The sequence below is a fragment of the Schistocerca cancellata genome, chromosome 8 (genome assembly GCF_023864275.1).
Source record: "Schistocerca cancellata isolate TAMUIC-IGC-003103 chromosome 8, iqSchCanc2.1, whole genome shotgun sequence".
In the NCBI taxonomy this organism is placed as follows: Eukaryota; Metazoa; Arthropoda; class Insecta; order Orthoptera; family Acrididae; genus Schistocerca; species Schistocerca cancellata.
Window position 1 is genome coordinate 89,275,601 of NC_064633.1, and position 25,048 is coordinate 89,300,648.

The following is a 25,048-nucleotide window of genomic DNA, read 5'->3' on the forward strand; positions in this document are numbered from 1 at the left end:
GGAAAATTAGAAACTGCAATTAGATTTTAGATTTTCACTGCAGGAGTGGTTTGACGTCCTCTACAAAAAGCAGTGATTTATCTGCTTAACTAAGAAAACGCGGCAAGAAAGTTTGATCACAGCAGTACAGTAGCGCTTATCTGTGACTCGGTACAAGCCGATAAATATCAGCTTTCACACTGAGTAGTTTAGTTTTAACATTTCGTAGGGGGAACGTTCTACGTGAAAATGACGGAGCTGTGGCCTGTAAGTGAATTGTGATTGACGTTTTAAGCACATTAGAAAAATTATTAAAATGTTGATGAAACTGACATTGCGTAATTAGCGACAACAATGATAGGCTGTGATATCACAGAAATATCCCCTGCGATGGACTGCTGTTGATGACGTATATGTATTTGTTGTGCGGATAAAAACTATCGACTTGTTAGAAATTAATTCGTGATATACACAAACATTACAAGTAACTGTTAGTAGTTTGTCGCATTTAGCAAGTAACTTACTGTAAAATACAACAGTGCAAAGGATTTTTGGACAATGGCAGACAAAATTACAGTGTGTGACGGAGAGAGGCAGAACGTATAACAGTTCTTTAATTAAAGGTCAATAAACATACTCGACGTAGCAAATATAACTGTTCATATTAGCGAGTATGAAAAGTTTTCTTTCTTTGTATAGTCTGTGCTATGAATATTTGGCTGTCGAATTGAAAAACATCGTTAATTAATGCAGCGAAACGCAGTGCATTAAAAGTGGACCTATTGGTGGTAGTGGCAATGTGCTTTGAGTAGGAGTGGAACAGCAGTTTATGACCATTTGGGCTGCTGCAGCCTCGTCATATGCCTCAAGTTATGTCGATGTTTGTTTGTGTCGTGTGCTACGGACAGTAGTAAGATAGTGTCGGTAATATGCTGATTAAGACTGTCAGCCAACAGTAACTTCTTAGTCTACTATCTCCGCGTGGAACGCCCTGGACTTTGAGAGAGTTCTCCAGAAACAGATGCAGCTGGAAGCACCACGGGGAACATCAAGAACTCAGCTGTAAGTGTACCATCATTGATACGTCTTGTGGGAAGTACGATTGTTTACGGCTGGATCGAATGATCAGCTACTGTACCGATAACGTTATTCACCGCTACCCATCGTGTTTGGAGTTTTTCGCTGCCAGTGGTGTCCAAGCTTACTACCATAGACAGAGTTCTGATTCCTCTAAATCCAAAGCTGAGTCACACCATCGTCAGAAATGCCTTACTAACACCACCTCAAATAAAGCCGCGCTCCATTCTGTGACGTCACTGGCGCTCGCTCTAGCGCTATAGTAAGGTAATGTTTTCGTGGCGCGCCCGCCGCTCCCGCTTCACTCTTCAGAGATGGGGGGTCCCAAGCTGTGCTTAGCTGAAAGCCCACGTCTTTATTGAGAGTATTGTCACAAATTTTTACGTCGATCGCTTCTTTCAAGACGCTGTCCCAGCAACCATAAGTCCGTATAATGACGTCTTTTCGAATATAATACGATGTCCGTTTTATAGAACACGCTACTGCCTATTTCGCAGATTGTTGATGGTGAATATATCACTGTTCAATAGTATGCACCGTCTCTTTGCTGGAGCGAGCAACAGAGACGTCGCAAAAGGCAGTGTACCTATGTAAAGAAGGCAGCAACAACCAGAAGACAGTCACCTGACGCGGCAGGAAATTTTATCAATATACGGGGTGTTGTAGAAGACGTTTTAAAAATTTGGGGACAGGTTCCTTACCCCAAAACAACAGCAAAATGTTCAGTAAACATGGGCTCTTAAATGCACACCTTCAGAGCTTTGAAAACTTGTTCATCTTCGATACCGTAACGTACGGATCTTCTGCTGCAAGCACGTTGCTTTCCATACTTTGGGAAGAGGTAGTATGGACCAAAACAACAAAAAGAGTCCCATAAACGTTGGCTCTAAAATGCATTGCTTAAGAGTTACTAGCTCTTGTTCATTTTCGCTACAGTGAAACACGTATCTTCTACTAAAGAAATGCTCTTAGGTCTTAAGGTATGTATTCTAGAGGTCATGTTTAATACACTTTTTTTTCTTCTTTTGGTGTAAGTAACCTGTCTCAGACTTTTTAAAAATTCATTTTGAAACACCCAGTATAGTGCTGCGAATCCATATACTCGTATACCACGTCAAATAAATGTGTGAACAAAGCAGTCACGTTTAAAGAGCTAATCATCTCCCCTAAATGAGTGTCGCAATCTACATTGCTGTCCCTTATTTAGCACGCGCTGACTGTACTGCCAGTGTGTCCAAAATGAGTCTTTCACTCTGCACTAGTGTCGGCTAGCTTTTCGCGCGCAGACTTAATCATTAAAACGATCTACTTTCTCGAGAACATACATCGCTGTACCTACTATCGTTAACCATTGGATTTCTCTTTATCCTACTTACCATACGTTTCTTCGACAGAATTTTGGCATGGACTAGGTATCTAAAAACCTGAAAGCAGCACAAAATACGAATGTTCGTTGTAATGTCGTTCGTATTAAATACACAAAATGTGTTCCCAGATACGATAATACACTGACGGAAAGAAACACAACACACACAAAATTATGTAGAGTAACGAAATTTGGAGGACACATTTGTCTAGGTAAAATATTAAAGTGATTAGCGCTCCAAGACCGCAGGTTAATGCAAGAGAGAGACAAGCCATTGTAAATGTGCAATGCCGGTACATTAATAAGCGGTATAACCGCCAGAATGTTGAATGCAAGCAAGCAAACGAGGAGGCTAAGGCAACATGTCTGCACTCTCTAGAGCATGTTAGAATACAAGATCGGTATGTGGTCGAGGGTTATCCTGGAATGCTGTTAATGAGTGGCACCATAAAAGATCGAATCACAAGAGTGACGTACAAATTTGCAGCCACGGTGCGTGGGATAACCAAGAGAGTACACCTGCTGTCATAAGAAATCGCACGCTAGACTATGAATTCAGATGTAGGTCCACCGTGTGTAGACTGCAGACAGGTTGGTTGCAGACGCTGACCTGGCTTCACTCTAACCAACAAACGGCTAGCACTGGCACCGAGCCGGAATCGGCTTTCATCAGAAGACACAACAAACTTCCACTCAGCCGTCGAATGAGCTTTCGCTTGACACCACTCAAGTGGCAAATGACAGTGGTTTGGAGTCACTGGAATGCACGCTACAAGGCGTGTAGCTCGGATCTGTTCTTGAAGGAACCGATTTGTAACTCTTCGTTTTGGTGTGAACTGCTGCTCAAATAGCTGCTGCAGATACAGTATGATGCGTCAGTCATACACCGAACACGATGGTCTTCCCTGTCTGTAGTGGCATGTGGCCATCCGGAGTCCAGTCTTCTCGAGCCGTACATTCTCTTGACCACAGCTGTCAGCAGTAATACACAGTGCCTCAAGCCCGCCGGATAGCCTTTCGGTATAACGCACCGCTTTCCGGATTGGGAAGGAGCGCCTGGTCCCTGGCACGTATCCGCCCGGGGGACTTGGATCGGGGTCCGGTGAGGCGGCCAGTCTGTGGATGGTTTTTAGGCGGATTTCCACCTGCCTCGACGAATGCTGGCTGGTTCCCCTTATTCCGCCGCAGCTACACTATGTCGGCTATTGCTGCGCGGTCGTGCGGTACTGTTCTCACTTCCCACGCCCGAGTTCCCGGGTTCGATTCCCGGCGGGGTCAGGGATTTTCTCTGCCTCATGATGACTGGGTGTTGTGTGATGTCCTTAGGTTAGTTAGGTTTAAGTAGTTCTAACTTCTAGGGGACTGATGACCATAGATGTTAAGTTCCATAGTGCTCAGAGCCATTTGAACCATTTTTATTGCTGCGCAAACAAGTTCTCCACGTACGGGTACACCACCATTACTCTACCACGCAAACACAGGGGTTACACTCGTTCCCCTGGGAGGGGGGGAAGGGGGGGTGTCCACTGGGGACCAAACCGCACAATTAACCCAGAAAGAGTGGTTCGATGTGGGTCGGCAGAGCGGTGGACTGCGGTAGTCGTCGTGGGGTTGTGGGTCATTGCGGCTACGGCGGGGACGGAGCCTCTCCGTCGTTTCTAGGCTCCCGGTTAACATGCAGTACAATACAATATACTGTCCCTACATTCCTGTCAAGGGTTTCCGCAGTATCGCAGAAGAAACATTAAACTTCTCGTAGCCCTATTCCCATTCTCGTTCAGACTCAGTGAGTTGTTGATAATGGCGTCTTTGTCGCATTGAAAGCATTCTTGGCTAACGTCAGCTCACCACATCCAATCGCAAAGGTAACTAACACTCACGACCGTTACAGCGTATATTTTTAGGAAACCTGATTTGCATCCTTATATGGTGTTACTAGCGCCACTCTTATGAGACTGGTGCAAAATCTGAATAGACCTCATCTTTCAGGTGTAAAAACACGCCTACCAAATTTCGTTCATATCGCATAACTCCTTTTTGATGCTGCGACTTTTTTCCGTCAGTGTACAACAACTGTGCCCTTTACTAGAACTACACAAAAATTTTTGCCGGAGTGGGACTCGAGCCCAGATTTGCCTCTTACCGCGAGCGATCGCCTTAACTCCTTCAGCTATTAGAGCAAACGCAAGTACTTATCCAAACTACCATATATCATAGTATCTCGTCCCGCACTGTTCGCACTTATGTGTTCTCACACAGGGAGAGACATCGTTTTGCCCGTCAGTTTGACTTCGCTTTGGCGTGAAATGCAGTTATTGCAGTGTCTGTCTTTCTGTTCTTGAAGATGCTTTTGTATGACTTTCAGTTATCAGATTTACACAAATTTCTACAGTTTTACCCTGCGGAATAAAGAATTTACATAATGTAAACTGGCTGCAGAAGAACTTTAAAAATTAACGTAAGGAATTCACCGCAGAATCGGCGCACGAAGGAACATACGGAAAACAGTGACAAGAAGAGCGGACAGGATGGTAGGAGATCCGTTAAGACTTCAAGGAATAACTTCCATTCCACTAGAGGGGGCTGTAGAGAGCAAAAATTGTAGAGGAAGACTGAGAATGAAATACATCCAACGAATAATTGAGGACGTAGACTGTAAGTGCTACTCTCTGAGATGACGAGACTAGCATGAGAAAGTCTCTCGTGATGGGCCGCATCAAACCAGTCACAAGTATAATCATTTCATCCTCACTGTTTCAGCCTCTGCAAATTCAAATAAAGTAACTTTTGCCCTCAATCGCATTTTCCTCTTCACTTCGCCACCGAACAACGTAACGATACATCATCAGTAACAAAAGATTGCAAGTTGATCGAACATACACAAGTCACCCAACCTAGAGCACACGGTTGTGACGTCATGCATTCTGTGTGCAGTCATTCGTTTTTCAGAATATTCTGGCAGAATGTGGCAAAGAGCCGCACAGAGAAAGCGAAGACAGACACCGCAGGGCAGCAGAATACGGCAGAGTAGAACTGATTAGATCGATTTTTGGTGAAGAGTTAATGGGCTCATTAAGTAAAGAAGAATGCTCTTTGAGTTATCTGATTATGTCAAGGTTGGTTCCATGTCTGACGAACTATAAGTAGCTACATTTGCAGTTAAATTTCTTTCATAAAAGCAGTCAGAATTCATGCAAATTAAATAATATAAACAAGTGTCAAATTTCCGTTGCACACATATATCTTACTACTGAGACAGTGACCACAAGCAGATTATACATGTTTTAATGTGTCAGAATTCTTTAAACAGAAAAGTGCAGTTGTGCGCCAAAGTTACTAAGATAATGCTGCGCAGTTGATCAGCTCCACAGTGCTGTGATCCAGTGAGACAGCGACAGTGTTTGTTATACACACCTCAGACAGAAAGATTCAGTAACAACGTATACAACAAGTGTACCATATGGCCACCGTTCATGTGAAGGCAGTATTTAGCATGTCTCCATATCGATGCCCATATTCATTGAGAAATCCCAGGCGTGTTGCAGATGCATTGAGCTAAGTTCATAAATATCTGAAAAAGAAAAAGCCAACGGGTTGAACTCAGAGGACATGGGAGCCCACGCCATTGGTGAGCCACTACCGATACACTTGCTGTCGTAACGCTATATGCCAGTACTTACGTATCTACAATGACGATAGACCATCGCGGTTTATCTCCATGTAATGTACACGTCACATGCGGTGATTCTAAATCACGTAGCCGTAGACATTAATAGTGTTGTAACTTTGGCGTGACTGGAATTGCGCAGATGTTGTATTGGAGAAGCAATACGTTTGCGACTTACCTTTATAAGGATTATTTGCTTGCTTCACTTTTTGTTTAGTTTTTGTAATACCCAAATACTCTATACAGCGAGCAATAAGATTGAGCAGAAAGGTGATAAAAACTGTTCGCTCCTACAAACAGAACTCAACAGCGCACATTAAAGGGAAACACGTCAAACACTTACAGAGAAACCTCACAGGTGCTACCACCGCGGCCATATTATGCGCACGATTGAAGTAGGATCGTCAATTCCCCTTCTATGTTTACTTATAAACCACTTTGTTATTTAACCAAAGTACACCATTCAGAGATGATGCTGCTGATGTCTGGCTTGTGGGGCGCTCAACTGCGCGGTCATCAGCGTCCATACGAAGTCACAGTTTTTACACAGTCCAATTTTTTCGTTTTTTACACAGTCCAGTTTAGTCACTGTCACAAACGATGACGATGAAATGATGAGGAAAACACAAACACCCAGTCCCTGGCAGAGAAACTCCCCAACTAAGCCGGAAATCGAACACAGGACCCCATTATCTAGAGGCAGCAACGCTAGCCTCTAGACCATTCAAAAAGATTTTCATTCGCCCCAGTTCACTTTTGGCGACGCCTATAAAACTCCTACAACTGTAAACGAAGTTTTCTTTCGGTATCGGTCGCAGCTTCAGAGTCACACATGTGTGGGGATTCCTATCAGTGCTATGCAGACAACCGTACACTGCAATCGTAATAGCCACCTGCCCTATACCGTGTCGAGTTGGTGCCATTTGATCTGATTCTACAGGGTGTTTCAAAAATGACCGGTATATTTGAAACGGCAATAAAAACTAAACGAGCAGCGATAGAAATACACCGTTTGTTGCAATATGCTTGGGACAACAGTACATTTTCAGGCGGACAAACTTTCGAAATTACAGTAGTTACAATTTTCAACAACAGATGGCGCTGCAAGTGATGTGAAAGATATAGAAGACAACGCAGTCTGTGGGTGCGCCATTCTGTACGTCGTCTTTCTGCTGTAAGCGAGTGCTGTTCACAACGTGCAAGTGTGCTGTAGACAACATGGTTTATTCCTTAGAACAGAGGATTTTTCTGGTGTTGGAATTCCACCGCCTAGAACACAGTGTTGTTGCAACAAGACGAAGTTTTCAACGGAGGTTTAATGTAACCAAAGGACCGAAAAGCGATACAATAAAGGATCTGTTTGAAAAATTTCAACGGACTGGGAACGTGACGGATGAACGTGCTGGAAAGGTAGGGCGACCGCGTACGGCAACCACAGAGGGCAACGCGCAGCTAGTGCAGCAGGTGATCCGACAGCGGCCTCGGGTTTCCGTTCGCCGTGTTGCAGCTGCGGTCCAAATGACGCCAACGTCCACGTATCGTCTCATGCGCCAGAGTTTACACCTCTATCCATACAAAATTCAAACGCGGCAACCCCTCGGCGCCGCTACCATTGCTGCACGAGAGACATTCGCTAACGATATAGTGCACAGGATTGATGACGGCGATATGCATGTGGGCAGCATTTGGTTTACAGACGAAGCTTATTTTTACCTGGACGGCTTCGTCAATAAACAGAACTGGCGCATATGGGGAACCGAAAAGCCCCATGTTGCAGTCCCATCGTCCCTGCATCCTCAAAAAGTACTGGCCTGGGCCGCCATTTCTTCCAAAGGAATCATTGGCCCATTTTTCAGATCCGAAACGATTACTGCATCACGCTATTTGGACATTCTTCGTGAATTTGTGGCGGTACAAACTGCCTTAGACGACACTGCGAACACCTCGTGGTTTATGCAAGATAGTGCCCGGCCACATCGCACGGCCGACGTCTTTAATTTCCTGAATGAATATTTCGATAATCGTGTGATTGCTTTGGGCTATCCGAAACATATAGGAGGCGGCGTGGATTGGCCTCCCTATTCGCCAGACATGAACCCCTGTGACTTCTTTCCGTGGGGATACTAGAAAGACCAGGTGTACCGCCAGAATCCAGAAACAATTGAACAGCTGAAGCAGTACATCTCATCTGCATGTGAAGCCATTCCGCCAGACACGTTGTCAAAGGTTTCGGGTAATTTCATTCAGAGACTACGCCATATTATTGCTACGCATGGTGGATATGTGGAAAATATCGTACTATAGAGTTTCCCAGACCGCAGCGCCATCTGTTGTTGAAAATTGTAACTACTGTAATTTCGAAAATTTGTCCGCCTGAAAATGTACTGTTATCCCAAGCATATTGCAACAAACGGTGTATTTCTATCGCTGCTCGTTTAGTTTTTATTGCCGTTTCAAATATACCGGTCATTTTTGAAACACCCTGTACCTGATGATGACACGTCGACAACTAGCATGCTTGTCACACATGCTGCAGAAATATCTACCAGTTACAGTTTGTGTAGTCGTCTTCTCGTCAGACAATTTGTGCTTTAAATATCAGTAGCAGACATTCGGCTTTACTTTAATACCTGTCCACGATAGATTTAACATTTTCCTAAGAGTCTTCGCATGGACAGACATAGATTTTGAGACCGCAGAGGTCTCACACACACGCTATTGTATCAGGAGTCGTGTTTGAGATACGAGCCGAAAGCGATATATCGTCAATATTTTTCTTTCCATCCCAAATGCATTAGAATCAGCAGCAAAGGTATTTGCAAATACGGCTAGTCATACATACACTTGCACCGAAAACCCTTCGGACAACAGGCAGGTATTACGGAGATGCTTCGAGCACTCAAGTGGGAAACGTGAAGGGAAGACGACGTGCTTTTCCAGGACCTCTATTGAGAAAATGTAGAGAACCTGTATTTGAATGTGACTGCAGAACGATCCTACTGTCACCAACATACAAGGGTCGTTCCGATAGTAATGCCTCACATTTTTATTCATGGAAACTACAGAAGATACAGAAATCGCAACAGCACAGGTAAACAGAGCCATACTTCAGCTACAGAATATCATTTTTCCACATAGTCACCACCTTTCGTTAGGCACTTTCGCCAACGATGAAGCAACCCTGCATGCCGCCCTTATAAATACTGGAACCACCTGAGGTGAACCACTTCCTTAAAGTTTTGACAGCAGCATCAGGGTCTTGAAAATTTTCGCCACATAGTCCATCTTACGTAGGCCCAAAGAGATGGAAATCTGAAGGCTCTAAATCGGGACTGTACGTTAGATGTGTTAAGACAGTCCAGTCGCATTTTGAAATGAGTTGCTTGGTGGAATAACTGGTGTGCGGCCTGACGTTATCATGTTGCTGGTGAGAGTTGGTCTTCTCCTCTGCCTTACCCTGGAAATTCGGGCTTTCAGCTTAGTCAGTGATGTCTTGTAGCGCGCTGAAATGACAGTTTCTCCAGGCTCCAGGACATTCAGAAGAACCACACCCTGGCTCTCCCAGAAGACTGTGCACATCACTTTGCCTGCAGACGGCTGTACCCTGAATTTCTTCTTTAACGCAAAATTCGCATGTCGGCATTGCATGGACTGTCTTTTGTATTCCAGCTCGTAATGGAGACGCCACGTCTCATCTCCGGTGACGCTATTCAGAAAATTTTCACCTTCAGCTTCATATTGGTCCAGCAGATCCTGACAATTTTCCATTCCTTCAGTTCTTTGTTCATTTGCAAGCATCCGCGGGTCCCGTCTAGCAGAGACTTTGCGATAACCAAGATGAAGATGTTTCACCATTTGTTTCAAGGCATTCTAGCTGACAGTCAGCTGTGCACACACAATTCTCTGGTCGATATCGTCCGCTCAGCACGGATGAGTTGATCAATACGCTCTTCATTGCGAGGAATGACAGCTGTGCAGGGTCGACCGGGACGTAGCTTGTCGTGCACACCCTTTTCACCACCTTGAAAATGCCGCACCCATGGCCTCACATTTCTCACGACTATTGTATCGTCTCCTTACACCTTCAGCGAGCGTCGATGGATTTCAATCGGCGGAATTTCTTCACCAGTGAGGAATTCAATAACATATCGCTGTTTTATACGCGCGTCCATTTCATACTCCATTTTGGAACACTCCTGTACTGGCGAAAACTGCCGCAGAACAATGGAATCACTTGAAAATGAAAGAGGAAGGTTCAGACACTGGCACTACACCAGTGACATCTGACGCGAACATCGAAAGTCACCAGATAAAAATAGGAGACATTAGTTTCGTAACGGCCCTTGTATATTTCACGTAAGAACCACGAAGATAAGACACGAGAAACTACGCCTCATACGGAGGCATATAGAAAGTCGATTTCTCTCGCCATGCTTGCGAGTGGAACAGGAAGAGAAATAAGAACGTAGGCTTCCCCGGCCGGTTTCATAGTGATTAAAATTCTTCTGGGTATTATGTCGCGTCATTGCTAAAAACAGACAACAATAATAAACTAAAAAAAATGGTTCAAATGGCTCTGAGCGCTATGGGACTTACCATCTGAGGTCATCAGTCCCCTGGAACTTAGAACTACTTAAACCTAACTAACCTAAGGACATCACACACACCCATACCCGCGTCAGTATTCAAACCTGCGACCGTACGCGGTCGCGAGGTTCCGGACTGAAACGCCTAGAACCGCTCGGCCACAACGGCCGGCCAATAATAAACTAAAACCAACGTTTCGGCCGAATTGCAACGACTGCCGTGCTCTGAGGAACGCCGTCGCAATTCGGCCGAAATGTCGGTTTCAGTTTATTATTGTTGTCAGTTTTTAGCAATGTCACGGCATAATACCCAGAAGAATTTTAATCACTAGGAAGGGAAATGATTAGCAATGGTACAAAGTAGCCTGCGCCATGCACCGTACGGTGGAGTTGCGGAGTAAGTATGTAGATGTAGAGGTAGGAATCGCTGTTTCACTTCATGTTTATGCGGTGTTCCGTTGTCTAAACCAGTAGTTCTCAATCTTTTCTCCTTTGAGGCGTACGTTTCGAACTTCCGCAACAACGCTACACATGAATTTTCTCCTAGATGCAAAAAGCAAAACAAATGAGGAGCACCTACATTTTTCAAAATGTTATGCGTATATTCTCTTATAACGATGGTGATTTCTTTGAAATTAGGCTACTAGAAGGAACGATTTTGAGATAATCTTTTATCTGTGAGAGATATTTTATCTCCGGAAGATCAGAACACATCAAAGATATCGCGACACACCCGACATCTATTCGCGACACAACAATGTGTTGCGAAACGGCGGTTGAGATACGCTAGTCTACACTACTGGGTTCCGTGGAATTGTAATAAATGGAAATATTGTTTTGAAATATATAGGTTTGCACATTGATGTTGATGGGGGGGGGGGGGGGAGGAGCAGGGGAGGGAAGAAATGTTTCCATACCGATAGCAACAGTTCGCCGAAGGGTGTCAAAATTGTGCACTAAACAGCCCGTTTCAGCATTGTAGATTACAAAATGCCACTGGATGTTGTGCTTGTGTACCACAACTTAGTTGACTTTGGAGGTACTGTATGGGCGCATCGATTACGCCCGGAAAGCTGTAGATCTATACTGCGGTGTGTGGAAAGACGCATACACCTGGAATCTCGAGACCTTTCTTGAAAACAGCGGTTGAAGTGCTGTTTGCAGTCTCTGGAGTATGTTCTACCGATACAATTGTGTTTTACGTAGGTTAGAATACTGCCTACGGTCGGAAAACCTGAACAAAGTGAATAAAATAAAAAGTTGCATCTCATCACTGGTAATGGGCCCTACGAGAATATTTGTTTGAAATAAGGAAACGGCACTGAGAAATGTGTGGCAGTGGACTCACTGATCCCTGCGAGTGCATAGTATCTTACAAAATGTTACACAAGATTGGTATAGCAGAATGAAAGATCCAGAGTTAAGCTTGTAAGTGGACACAAGAGCATGCACAGCATGGAACAGCCCTATATATGAATGTGGACTTCCTTTAATTGCGCATTCTTACTTCTAGCTGTTCGTGGGATTTTGTATTAAAATTAGAGCAATATGGCCTCGCAGAGACTCGATTAGAGGTGGAACAGCTAACAGCCGCAGGGCAGAAAGTACATTAGACATAATGTAGGCAGCACGACAAGGGACTTGGCAAGACAAGAAGTCTTTCGTAAGACAGCCACGAAACCTTGAGGTATATAGGACGTAAATAAAGTTGTTGTACATACATCGGGTTGACTGCCTTTCTTTAACTGCGGTGTGCTTATACACAAAAATTATTTCGTTTTATTTATTGAACACATTATTTTACATTAAACATTTTTTCGACACAAGTAATTTTATGACTGCAGTTGGAACCATCATGGATTGTCATATGCTAACACTTGTGTGATGAACAATCTAGAGTAGAGGTTCAAGATGATAACTCTTGATGAAACGGCAAATTAGAGAAATTATGGAAATTCAACAATCAAGAATGTTCCAGGGCACTGTAATACAAGTCTCCAGACTCACAAAGTCCGAGAGCATGTAGATGACAATTCTGCATCATCTGTTTCACAGCCTCATGTCGACCTTTCGACACTAGTTGCTACTTATAAATGCGTTTTTTAACTCAACCGTATTTTGTACTTCATTGTTTTTCGATGATACTCTCCGCATTTGAGACGCGGTGTCTTCCACTTAGTACCGAGTATGTCTTGAGAATCAACAGGTGGCTCAGACTAGGACACCTTGCTCTGTTACTTGTATACGAGCGTGCCTCTGTTCTCTTTCCAGATGGTGATCTTCCACGTGGAGAGGGGCCCGTTCTGCGAGCTGTTCCTGCAGTGCGTGACGTACGGCTTCTACACGGAGCCGTGGCAGGAGCAGCTGTACGCCGCCTTCAGCCTCATGTGCATGTTCGTGCTGCCGCTCGCCATCCTCATCGGCACATACGTGTCCACCGTCATCACCATTGCAAGTGAGTACACCTAGCTGCAGGTTGTGACTTGGCAAGACAGCTAAGCCACTATGATTGGTAGCCGAAAGGCACGCGTTTAGCTCACGCAGGCTGGCGTGAGGTCTGGAACAGTTAAAGGAGTCTAGTAAAAATAATACGTAGCTGCTGGAATACTTAACTTTAATCCATAATGGATGAACATCGGTCTGAAGGTACATGCATCACGAGATAAACAGCAAATGATAATGGCGCCTTGCTAGGTCGTAGCAAATGACGTAGCTGAAGGCTATGCTATCGTCTCGGCAAATGAGAGCGTAATTTGTCAGTGAACCATCATTATGCAAAGTCGGCTGTACAACTGGGGCGAGTGCTAGGAAGTGTCTCTAGACCTGCCGTGTGGCGGCGCTCGGTCTGCAGTCACTGACAGTGGCGACACGCGGGTCCGACGTATACTAGCGGACCGCGGCCAATTAAAAGGCTACCACCTATCAAGTGTGGTGTCTGGCGGTGACACCACACTGCACACGTTCCAGAGGTGTCGTATGCCCAAGCGCAGCCACCATTTCAACCTGCTTTACGGATATCGCCTTGCTTTTTAGCTGCGAAGAGGTTATCCTGGCAGTGTTGCTTAGTTTGATATCGAGAATATCGAACAAAGTCGTTTGAGAAAAGTATTCGTCACATGATCAAAGGAAAAGTTTCAGCCAGTGACAGATGAAAATAGGCTATTTTACACGATCATGTTGTATGGTTGTTATTTATCTTAACGGTGAAGGTGAAAACAGTGATATGTAATAACATATTTGCGTTTTTGCTCATACATTATTTTCCAGTTTTACCTCTGAATTTACGGAGTTTTCATTGAGATCCTAAGATTTAATCATTCAACAACATCTATATAAAATGTAGTGGGGCCGCTCTATCACTAATGGCACGTCTTCCTTGAAATTTTGTTAAATCACTTTCGCGTTCGTGAGATGTGGCACGATGGCAGATACATTGTAGGTCAACTCAGAGCACTCCAACCTTGACGACAACAATAATAACAAAACTGTTTCGGTGCAATTAAGCCCAACAAATCCATCATTACACTTGCAGAATATATTTCCGAATAGCATTTGTAGTGTTGACAGAAGAGCCAACACCATGTTAGTAGAGGAGGCCGAAATGCACGCATTTTAGCTCACGCAGGCTTGCGTGAGGAGGGAAGAACTACACTCCTGGAAATTGAAATAAGAACACCGTGAATTCATTGTCCCAGGAAGGGGAAACTTTATTGACACATTCCTGGGGTCAGATACATCACATGATCACACTGACAGAACCACAGGCACATAGACACAGGCAACAGAGCATGCACAATGTCGGCACTAGTACAGTGTATATCCACCTTTCGCAGCAATGCAGGCTGCTATTCTCCCATGGAGACGATCGTAGAGATGCTGGATGTAGTCCTGTGGAACGGCTTGCCATGCCATTTCCACCTGGCGCCTCAGTTGGACCAGCGTTCGTGCTGGACGTGCAGACCGCGTGAGACGACGCTTCATCCAGTCCCAAACATGCTCAATGGGGGACAGATCCGGAGATCTTGCTGGCCAGGGTAGTTGACTTACACCTTCTAGAGCACGTTGGGTGGCACGGGATACATGCGGACGTGCATTGTCCTGTTGGAACAGCAAGTTCCCTTGCCGGTCTAGGAATGGTAGAACGATGGGTTCGATGACGGTTTGGATGTACCGTGCACTATTCAGTGTCCCCTCGACGATCACCAGTGGTGTACGGCCAGAGTAGGAGATCGCTCCCCACACCATGATGCCGGGTGTTGGCCCTGTGTGCCTCGGTCGTATGCAGTCCTGATTGTGGCGCTCACCTGCACGGCGCCAAACACGCATACGACCATCATTGGCACCAAGGCAGAAGCGACTCTCATCGCTGAAGACGACACGTCTCCATTCGTCCCTCCATTCACGCCTGTCGCGACACCACTGGAGGCGGGCTGCACGATGTTGGGGCGTGAGCGGAAGACGGCCTAACGGTGTGCGGGACCGTAGCCCAGCTTCATGGAGATGGTTGCGAATGGTCCTCGCCGATACCCCAGGAGCAACAGTGTCCCTAATTTGCTGGGAAGTGGCGGTGCGGTCCCCTACGGCACTGCGTAGGATCCTACGGTCTTGGCGTGCATCCGTGCGTCGCTGCGGTCCGGTCCCAGGTCGACGGGCACGTGCATCTTCCGCCGACCACTGGCGAAAACATCGATATACTGTGGAGACCTCACGCCCCGCGTGTTGAGCAATTCGGCGGTACGTCCACCCGGCCTCCCGCATGCCCACTATACGCCCTCGCTCAAAGTCCGTCAACTGCACATACGGTTCACGTCCACGCTGTCGCGGCATGCTACCAGTGTTAAAGACTGCGATGGAGCTCCGTATGCCACGGCAAACTGGCTGACACTGACGGCGGCGGTGCACAAATGCTGCGCAGCTAGCGCCATTCGACGGCCAACACCGCGGTTCCTGGTGTGTCCGCTGTGCCGTGCGTGTGATCATTGCTTGTACAGCCCTCTCGCAGTGTCCGGAGCAAGTATGGTGGGTCTGACACACCGGTGTCAATGTGTTCTTTTTTCCATTTCCAGGAGTGTATACTGACGTGAGGTCTGGAACATGACAAGGAATGAGAATTCAGAAAGCGGACGTAATTAGTTTCACACTCAACTTTAATCCATTAATGAGGAACGTCGCTCTTGACGGTACATGATTTCACAATATTGTCTGTTCAGAAGACATAGTAACTGAATATGGCGCCTTGCTAGGTCGTAGCAAATGACGTAGCTGAAGGCTATGCTAAACTGTCGTCTCTGCAAATGAGAGCGTCTGTAGGCAGTGAACCATCGCTAGCAGAGTCGACTGTACAACTAGGACGAGTGCTAGGGAGTCTCTCTAGACCTGCCGTGTGGCGGCGCTCGGTCTGCAATCACTGATAGTGGCGACACGCGAGTCCGACGTATACTAACGGACCGCGGCCGATTTAAAGGCTACCACCTAGCAAGTGTGGTGTCTGGCGGTTACACCACAGCATTTGTCACTGTACTTTCATAAAGAGAGTAAGACTTTCAGTTTGTTTTATTTTCTCAGAATGAGGAATATCTGCTAAACCCGTTACACTCGTTGCTCTTCTCAACCACCTTGCTCGTGAGTAAAGTATGAAACACTTCCACGACTTCTGAAAATGAGTTCTTATCGTTTAACAATTACCATCACGTGTAAAGCGGATATCAGTCTATTTTCACTCGCCAGTCGTAATCCTTTCCTACCATCATTCGCCTGTAACTTTCTATTCACTAATTGTAATAGAAATGACGCTAAAAATTTTACAGGAGAATATTTACAATTTTTCTCCAGGCACAGTCACAGTTAGCCGAAAAAATGTACAAATCAATAAAAGGAAGTCGTTGTGAAGGCAGCCTAAAAGATATATTCACCAAGATAAAACTTTAGGGTTACCTCTTTATGTCTCAATAACTACATTAGCTGTTACTAGCCATTCAAGGAGTGCTTTACATGATCTGGCAAAGCAACTGTCAAGTGGTCAATTAAGTGCCTTTTGACGATAAACTGCCCGATTTCCAGTTAATACATAGAATACAGTTCAACAGAGAACATCAGTGTATGATGAACAGCCATGTAGAACATTCCACATTCCGAAATGAAATGTACAGAGCACGCAACGGAAGAAACTAGACGTGACGAATCAATATTCATACGCCAGAGCTGAAAAAGTCCTGTTTTTGCACAGAAAGAAAAGAGATATAGCTATTCAACACACATTAATTCAACAAGTGGATCCCTTCTACCCTCCTCCATCTCCCAAGGTAGTAATGAGGAAGGTGCATCATTGTTCCAGATTTCCTATTTCATTTAAAGCGCAGGTATATGATAGGCAGTCAAACTAGCTTTCAGAGCTCTGTTTTATGTTTCCTCTGTCGCCAAAATGACCTTCCACCTACTTTAGAGACCAGACGCGGTGAATAAGAGGAGTGGCTGACCAACTGAAAACACAGAACCATCAATTTGACAGTAACATCTGGGGAAATTTGCTAAGCTGTGTTGTTCTGCAGCAAAAGAATCACTATTGTTATCTTTCAAGACGTACCTACACACTTTTGTCGTTCAGCTATTGTCTGAGTAATATTCTTCGGATATATTTCAGCCCTTAGGCAGGTAGTCCATGAACGGAATACATGTTGTCCCGGGAAGCAGATGCCCTGCCTTTCTGGCCATTTTTGGACGCGCAACTTCTTAGATCGCAGCCTCCTTCAGTATCTACTCGTATGTAACATTCATTACTATTTGATTTCAGGACCTTAAAAGTGGACCCATACTTCATTCTTAACTACTAATTTAGACAAAAAGTCCTTCGAAGCGTCAACGGGGCGAAAAAATGTTTTGGATGATTCGACTCATGCTTCATCCTGTTCGCTGTACAAATATTTTCCAAGAGGGGTAGTGCAGTAGTTAGCACACTGGACTCAATTTCGGGAGGACGACGATTCATACCCCCGTCCGGCCATCCTGAATTAGGATTTCCATCATTTCCCTAAATCGCTTAAGGCAAATGCCGGAATGGTTCCTTCGAAAGAGCACGGCCACTTCCCTTCTTCATCCTTCCTTAATCCGAGCTTGTTCTCCCTCTCTAATGACCTCGTTGTCGACGGGACGTTACACTATTCTTTTGCTCCTCCTCCTATTAAATATTTCAACATCCACTTCGTTGAAAGCTTTCTCATGCGTACAATATTGTTAATAATGAAATCAATACACTCCGTGGAAGATTTAAGTATCTTGATTTCCTTTCTGATGGATATTCGACGGTCCTAATCACAGAACTGTTTGTTGATGTTCTGAGCCACTCACTTCGGATTCAGAACTTAAACGAGAAAATCGGGTTGTGACTGTGCCGTAAGTATGACACTTCTGCTTCAGCAATTCTGACATCTTAGTATGAACAACCTTTGCAGACTTTGGCTATAGAAAAAGACACCTCATAATTCAAAGACATAAACTTTCCAACGATTCTACCATCTCACGATCCACTTTACTCAACAACATTTATGTGAATAAGAAACTTGTAAGGTATCAAGTTATCATGTGATACCAAATTCATTTCTTACTCCGAGCTGTTGGGACCACACCTGGAAATTCTGCAGACGTCCGTAAAACTGTTTGAGAAACATAATCGAACAGGTCGATGTTACATATCAATAGCACGTTCGCACATCTCAGTCATTTATAAATGATGTGTTATTCGGCCTTAGTGAAATGCTCCATAAAATGTTAGTTTTTGCGACAGTATATCCTAAGTGATTATTAGAGAAATGAAACTTGTTCCACTTTAATCAAGGCGAATAATTAATTGCGATGAATTTTATTTCCTTTGAACAGGACAACCGAAGTCAGTAATTATTTAAGTATAGTCCTAAGGTTGGAAGTGGGTCGTTTTACGATTTACGGAATGTCATTATAAATCTCTTTAAAAATAGTTCACACTTTATAATTGTAGATAATGTAATTAATACGTGTGAATGGGAAAGAACCGATCCAGATTCACGTGAGGAGCAAAGGAAAGTAAATGTATAGCACACGATGTTTATAGTGGAAATGATAAGGAGAGTTTCACATTACCTGGCAATGAAACATACATTTGAATAGGGTTTCTATTTTCTGGTCTGATTTGATAGCAGAACAGTAAACAGTGTCGGGGAAAGCTCAGACCCGCTTAAGGATAGCTCGGGTTTAATGTATGTAAGGAACTCGTGCATAATATAACTAAGGGAGAATACATGTTCAGTGATGTGTTTATGATATAACGCTCTTATTTTCTATTACGTTTTGCCCTGAAGAAGATTTGTAGGGAAGAGGTGGAGGAGCCCCTTATAAACTTGACAATCAATATCCACATGAAATACAAAAGACGCTCGAACTTCAGAAATACTCTGATGAGTCAGAACGGAACAGGTATCTAACAGCCGGTATGTCCACCTTCGACAAGAATAAAAGTGGCGACGCGTCGTGGCGTGGAAGGAATGAGGTCTTGATAGGTCGCTGGAGGGTGTTGGCACCACATCTGCACACATAAGTTACCTAATTCCCGTAAATTCCTGGGAGGGGAGCAATGAGCTCTGACGCCACGTCAATGTCCCAGATATGTTCCATCGGGTTCAGATTTGGCGAGTTGTGGGCCACCGCATCAATTGGAACTCACCACCATGTTCCTGTAACCAGTCTGTCGCACTTATGGTCTTGTGAGAACGCGCAATACCTTGTTGAAAAATGCCGCGGCCGTCGGGAGGTATGATTGTTATGAAGGGGTATGCGTGGTCAGCAACCAGTGTGCGTTGCTCCTAGGCCGCCACGATTCTTTGCACGAGCTCTACAGGACCTAAGGACGCCCACGTGAATGTTTCCTAGAGCATAACGAAGCCGCCACCAGCTTGTCTCCGTCCCGCGCTACAGGTGACAGGGGGCTGTTCCCCTGCATGGACTCGCGCCCTCCCATCGCCATGATGAAGAAGGTATCGGGGTTCATCAGACCATGCAATGCTCTGCCACTGCACCAACTTCCATTGCCGGTGGACACGTGCCAATTTGGGTCGTAGTTGCCGATGTCGTGCAGTTAAGATCTGCACATGCAGTGGTCGTCAGCTAAAGAGTCCCATGTCTATGAGAGTTCAGTGCACTGTGTGTTGAGACATTCACACTTGCACTCTGCCCAGGATTAAAGTCTGATGTCAGTTCCTTCATACTTCGCAGTCTGTCCTGTTTTACCAGCCTGCCCAGGGCTGTAATGAGGGGTGGTCGCCCAACCCCAAGACGTCTGGATGTGGCTTCACCTTGGATTCGTCACGTGCTGAAGGCACTCACCACAGCACTCCTCGAACACCCCGACAAATCGTACAGTTTACTTATGCTCGTGCCGAGCCTCCGGACCATCGCAATCTGCGCAATCAGACAGATCGTGCGCTAATTCTACACACGGACAGCACGCCCGCTGACACTACATGCACCTTGCAAGCGTCTGACTGGCAGCTATTCCTCGCCAGGTGCCGTTGCTATCGCCTGGAGGGGTTTATATCGATAATAGGCCAGTGATCAAATGGCTCTGAGGTCATCAGTCCACTAGAACTTAGAACTACTTTAACCTAACTAACCTAAGGACATCACACACACATCCATGCCCGAGGCAGGATTCGAACCTGCGACCGTAGCGGTCGCGCGGTTCCGGACTGAAGCGCCTACAACCGCTTGGCCACAGCGGCCGGCCCAGTGATCATAATGTAGCGGCTGTTTCTAGCATATGCAGTGCACATGTAACGGGACTCACGAATTTCTAACAGAAACGATTGTCACCTTACGACAAGTGAGGAAATCTATAGGAAAACAGTCGTAGATTAATTTGATGGAAGTCCTCTTTTTGTCTCGCTTTGTGGTAATATTTTCATTTGCCTCAGTACAACAACAATATTTGAAGGTTGTGTTTGAAATACCTCAGACTTTTCTTCTTATGAGCAACCAAATACTGACAAATCTTAGCTTTATGTATCAGCAACTAGCATTATCATAGGAAATGGAGGAAAACATGTACTTGATACTCAAATTATATTTTGTGATGTAGCTAACTGATATTTAGTACTTTTGGTTGCTGTATTTAACATGTAACTGGTTTCCAATACTTTTCGTTGTAATGTCATCTATTTTTCCTTTTTTTAAAGGAGGATTCGAAATAGAAAAATAAAACTTGAATTACGGACAGAATTTCTACTTTTAGACGTGATACTTTCTTCATTTACGTCCTTTTACGGCCAACAGTAACATATTGTTTTCGTCTGTGATATCTGAAGCACTACATCACGCATAGCTGTTATGAATAAATAAACAATAATATTTTAGTTTTCAAGCTCCACAGCAACACCAATCGTCAACAGTTCATGACACGAAAGGTGGTTGTCTTTGTTAGAGTGGATGCAATCACAGAGGAGAGCCAAAAGCAGGATGATTCTGCCCTAATTTCTCCTCTCCGATGTTGTGTTGTTTACTGCCATCCGCGGCCCGGGCAGCCATTTCTACATCTGCATCTACATCTACATTTGTTACTCTGCAATTCAAACTTACATGCCTGACAGAGGGTTCATCGAACCATTTTCCTACTACTTCTCTACCATTCCAGTCTTGAATGGCGCGCGGGGAAAAGGAACACCTAAATCTTTCCGTTCGAGCTCTGATTCCTGTTATTTTATTATGATGATCATTTCTCCACACGTCGGTGGGTGTCAACAAAATATTTTCGCATTCGGAAGAGAAAGTTGGTGATTGTAATTTCGTAAATAGATCTCGCAGCAAAGAAAACCGCCTTTGTTTCAGTGACTGCCACCCCAACTCGCATATCGTACCAGTGACACTCTCACACCTATTGCACGATAACACGAAACGAGCTACCCTTCTTTGCACTTTTTCGATGCCTCCGTCAATCCTACCCGGTAAGGATACCATACCGCGCAGCAGTATTCCAGCAGAGGACGGACAAGTGTAATATAGGCTGTCTCTTTAGTGGGTTTGTCGCATCTTCTAAGTGTTCTGCCATCAAGGCGCAGTCTTTGTTTCGCCTTCCCCACAATATTATCTACGTGGTCTTTTCAATTTAAGTTGCTCGTAATTGTAATTCCTAGGTATTTAGTCGAATTGACAGGCCTTAGATTTTCACGATTTATCGTATACACAAAATTTATCTGATTTCTTTTAGTACCCACGTGGATGACCTCGCACTTTTCTTTGTTTACTGCCAATTGATACTTTTCGCACCATACAGAAATTCTCTTTAGATCATTTTTAATTGGAATTGATCGTCTGATGATTTCACTAGACGGTAAATTACAGCGTCATCTGCAAACAATCTAGGGGGACTACTCAGATTATCACCTAGATCATCTACGTAAATCAGGAACAGCAGAGAGTTCCGAGAATCTACAGTCCGTCGTGTTTAAAGTGTACACCGCAGAACTGCGCTGCTAGTAAATGGGCTGGCCAACTGACAGGAAAATCATGCAAGCAGTACTCCAACGCAAGAGCCTGTGAGCGAAGTATCTGATTACTATCAAAAGCACTTTTGGTCGACTGTGGGCCAGATTTTGGGATCTAGCGGGATTTGGACTCGTGCATTTGGGCACACACTCACACGGTAGCCAGTCAGTTCCAGTCAGTGTATCAATCAGTTTCGAGTAAAGGTTGTACCTGCGATGGATCCTGTGAAAGAACGATCGCTTCTGCGATGGAATATGTACAATGAAATAATGGCATCCCCTGCGGCGGAATACGTACAGTTATTCAGTGGTCGCTCCTGCGTACAGTGATTTACTGGTCACTCCCGTGACTGATATTGTCCTTTGATTTAGTGATGGTAGGTGATTTAGAGGTGACGGAATATTGCTCTGTGGCCGGTCCCGGCGGAGGTTCGAGTCCTCCCTCGGGCGTGGGTGTGTGTGCTTGTCCTTAGGATAATTTAGGTTAAATAGTGTGTAAGCTTAGGGACTGATGACCTTAGCAGTTAAGTCCCATAAGATTTCACACACATTTGAACATTTCCTTTTTTTATATATATTGCTCATAGATATTGTGGTTGCCTCTATGATGGATTTCGTGTAGTGAAACATGATAACAATATATGACAAATTTTATAAAGTGAGTCTGTTATGAGTCGGAACACGCGTAACCTGCTGCCCCTTGCACAAGTAAACAACTCGAAAATGGTCACACCTAATCAGCACAGACCAATTGCTTTGTTATCATTCATCATGCGAGGATGTTTCCGCTGACCGCACAGCCGATGCTGACATTGTTGCTTCACTATCGCCAGGCGAACTTCGTCCTTTGGTCTCTCCTGTCGGCGACCAGCCATCACCTGACCGGCCTACTTGTCTAGCTCTCTGATTTCCACACGTCGAGGCCAGCTTGCAATGCAGTAGGGTACAAACAGAGAAGTACGTTCATGTTGTCAACAATTTTGACCTGTGCTTCACCACCATGTCCCGGGAGCTCCACCACCCGTCAAGCCATATTGGCACCAAAAGCAGGAGTTCATGCGCTGCCTCTGTGTATCCCCACTTGAGAGTATACTGTGGTTGATAAATAGCGACAGCTCTGGTTTTAGGACACCATCGTAACTACTGGATCATCTACGTAGCACAATCGATTCTGTCGCTGCTCCCTACGACTGCTCTCTGCGCTCTTGTTGAACAGGCAGTGCTTTGGCAATCACCATGGCCAGACAGAAATCCCAGCTATAAACCCAAATTAAATCTCTTATGGTGCAAGTGTCTACACTTCATGTCTGGCCACTTGCTTTTACCACACAACCACAGCCTCGCCAGCAAAATTCAAATGGCTCTAAGCACTATAGGACTTAAGATCTGATGTCATCAGTCCCCTAGACTTAGAGTTACTTAAACCTAACTAACCTAAGGACATGACACACATCCATGCCTGCGGCAGGACTCGAACCTGCGACAGTAGCAGCAGCGCGGTTCCGGACTGAAGCGCCTAGAACCGCTCGGCCACAGCGGCCGCCTACCTCGCCAGCACACACGTGACTATCGAAGTGCAGAGGACTCACCCACTAAGTTTTGGTATCACTGGACTATTGATACCATCTCCAACACAATCACGCAAACAGCAGCGGCATCCGCAAGTAAGCAAGCACAGGGTGCTGTGCTGCCCCACACTGCTTGTTCATCTTGGACAGAGAGATCGACTACCCATCCCTTATTGACACTGGGTCCAACGAGTGCGTTTACCCTTGCATTTTGCGCCCTGGCCGTCCACCCACAACGCCATTTTGGTTGTACTCTACCAAACACTTGTCCATCACCAGCTATGATGTAAACCTAATGCAACCGATTGTAGATCTGCACCGTTCCTTCAACTGGCAATTCATCACTGCTGACGTCAGAGAACCACTTACAGTGGCTGACGTCTTTCCACTCCTCCATGACATTTCTGCCTTCCACATCATCAAAAGTGGTTCTTGTAGCTCAGCCATCATGTTCCAATTTATCGCAGTCATTACTCACCTGGTCCGTAACGTCTCGTGCTGGAACGACTTGCTTCAGCAAAAGCTGAATTCGATGGTGTACTTCGAGGTAACATCATTCGCCGTTCGGATAGCACCGGGTTCTCTATTGTCTGCACCTCGTATGGAAGAAGGACGCTTCCTGGTGATACTATGGCTGCTATCGAACTCTTTATGCTTGCAACAACACCGACAGATGTCCTGTCCCTACATTCGCAGCTACAACCTTTCGCTCAGTGACATTTCAATATTCAGCGTCCTTGTCAGTGTAAAAGCATTTACACAAATACCGCATTCCTCACAAGATATCCTGAGGACGGGAGAAATATTTAAATAATAATATAATAAATTATACCAACAATGACGTGTTTTTGCCTTCAGTTGAGATAGTAGATGCATGCGTGATTCTTTCAATTGTTCTTACAGTCCTACTTAATTAAAAATTGGCAGTAACTGTGGGGCTTCCACAAACTTACTTGCTTCCCCAAATGTTGTTCTGATTCTAACTTTTCACTCCAGATTCATCATACGATTTGTGCCAAGTTGTTGATACCTTCATTCAGTTGAAACCTGTCTTGAGAATTCATCAACGTAACTGTTCTCTGATGTCCGTGCACTTTGTGTTTGACTTGAAGTCCACAGGACTTGTTATCTCGTAACAATGTGTTACTAAATATGTGATGTGACATCTGACGTATCTGAGCTTATGGTCATCTGATGGGGCTTTATAGTGACCTTTCCATTCAGTAGTCTGCTGAATTTCCTATTCTCATAACATTTGTGAGTTACACCACATTTTTTCATGTATGTTATGGTTGGTTCTG

General features: G+C 44.9%; 1 protein-coding gene across 1 annotated transcript in view; it reads left to right on the forward strand.

Annotated features, from left to right (window-relative positions):
* Window positions 1-25,048, forward strand: part of LOC126095384 (gonadotropin-releasing hormone receptor-like) — an 825,102-nt gene that overhangs the window by 661,464 nt on the left and 138,590 nt on the right. The window contains exon 4 of the mRNA XM_049910188.1: window positions 12,947-13,130. Coding sequence (XP_049766145.1) covers window positions 12,947-13,130 — 184 coding nt within the window. The remainder of the gene's footprint in view (window positions 1-12,946; window positions 13,131-25,048) is intronic.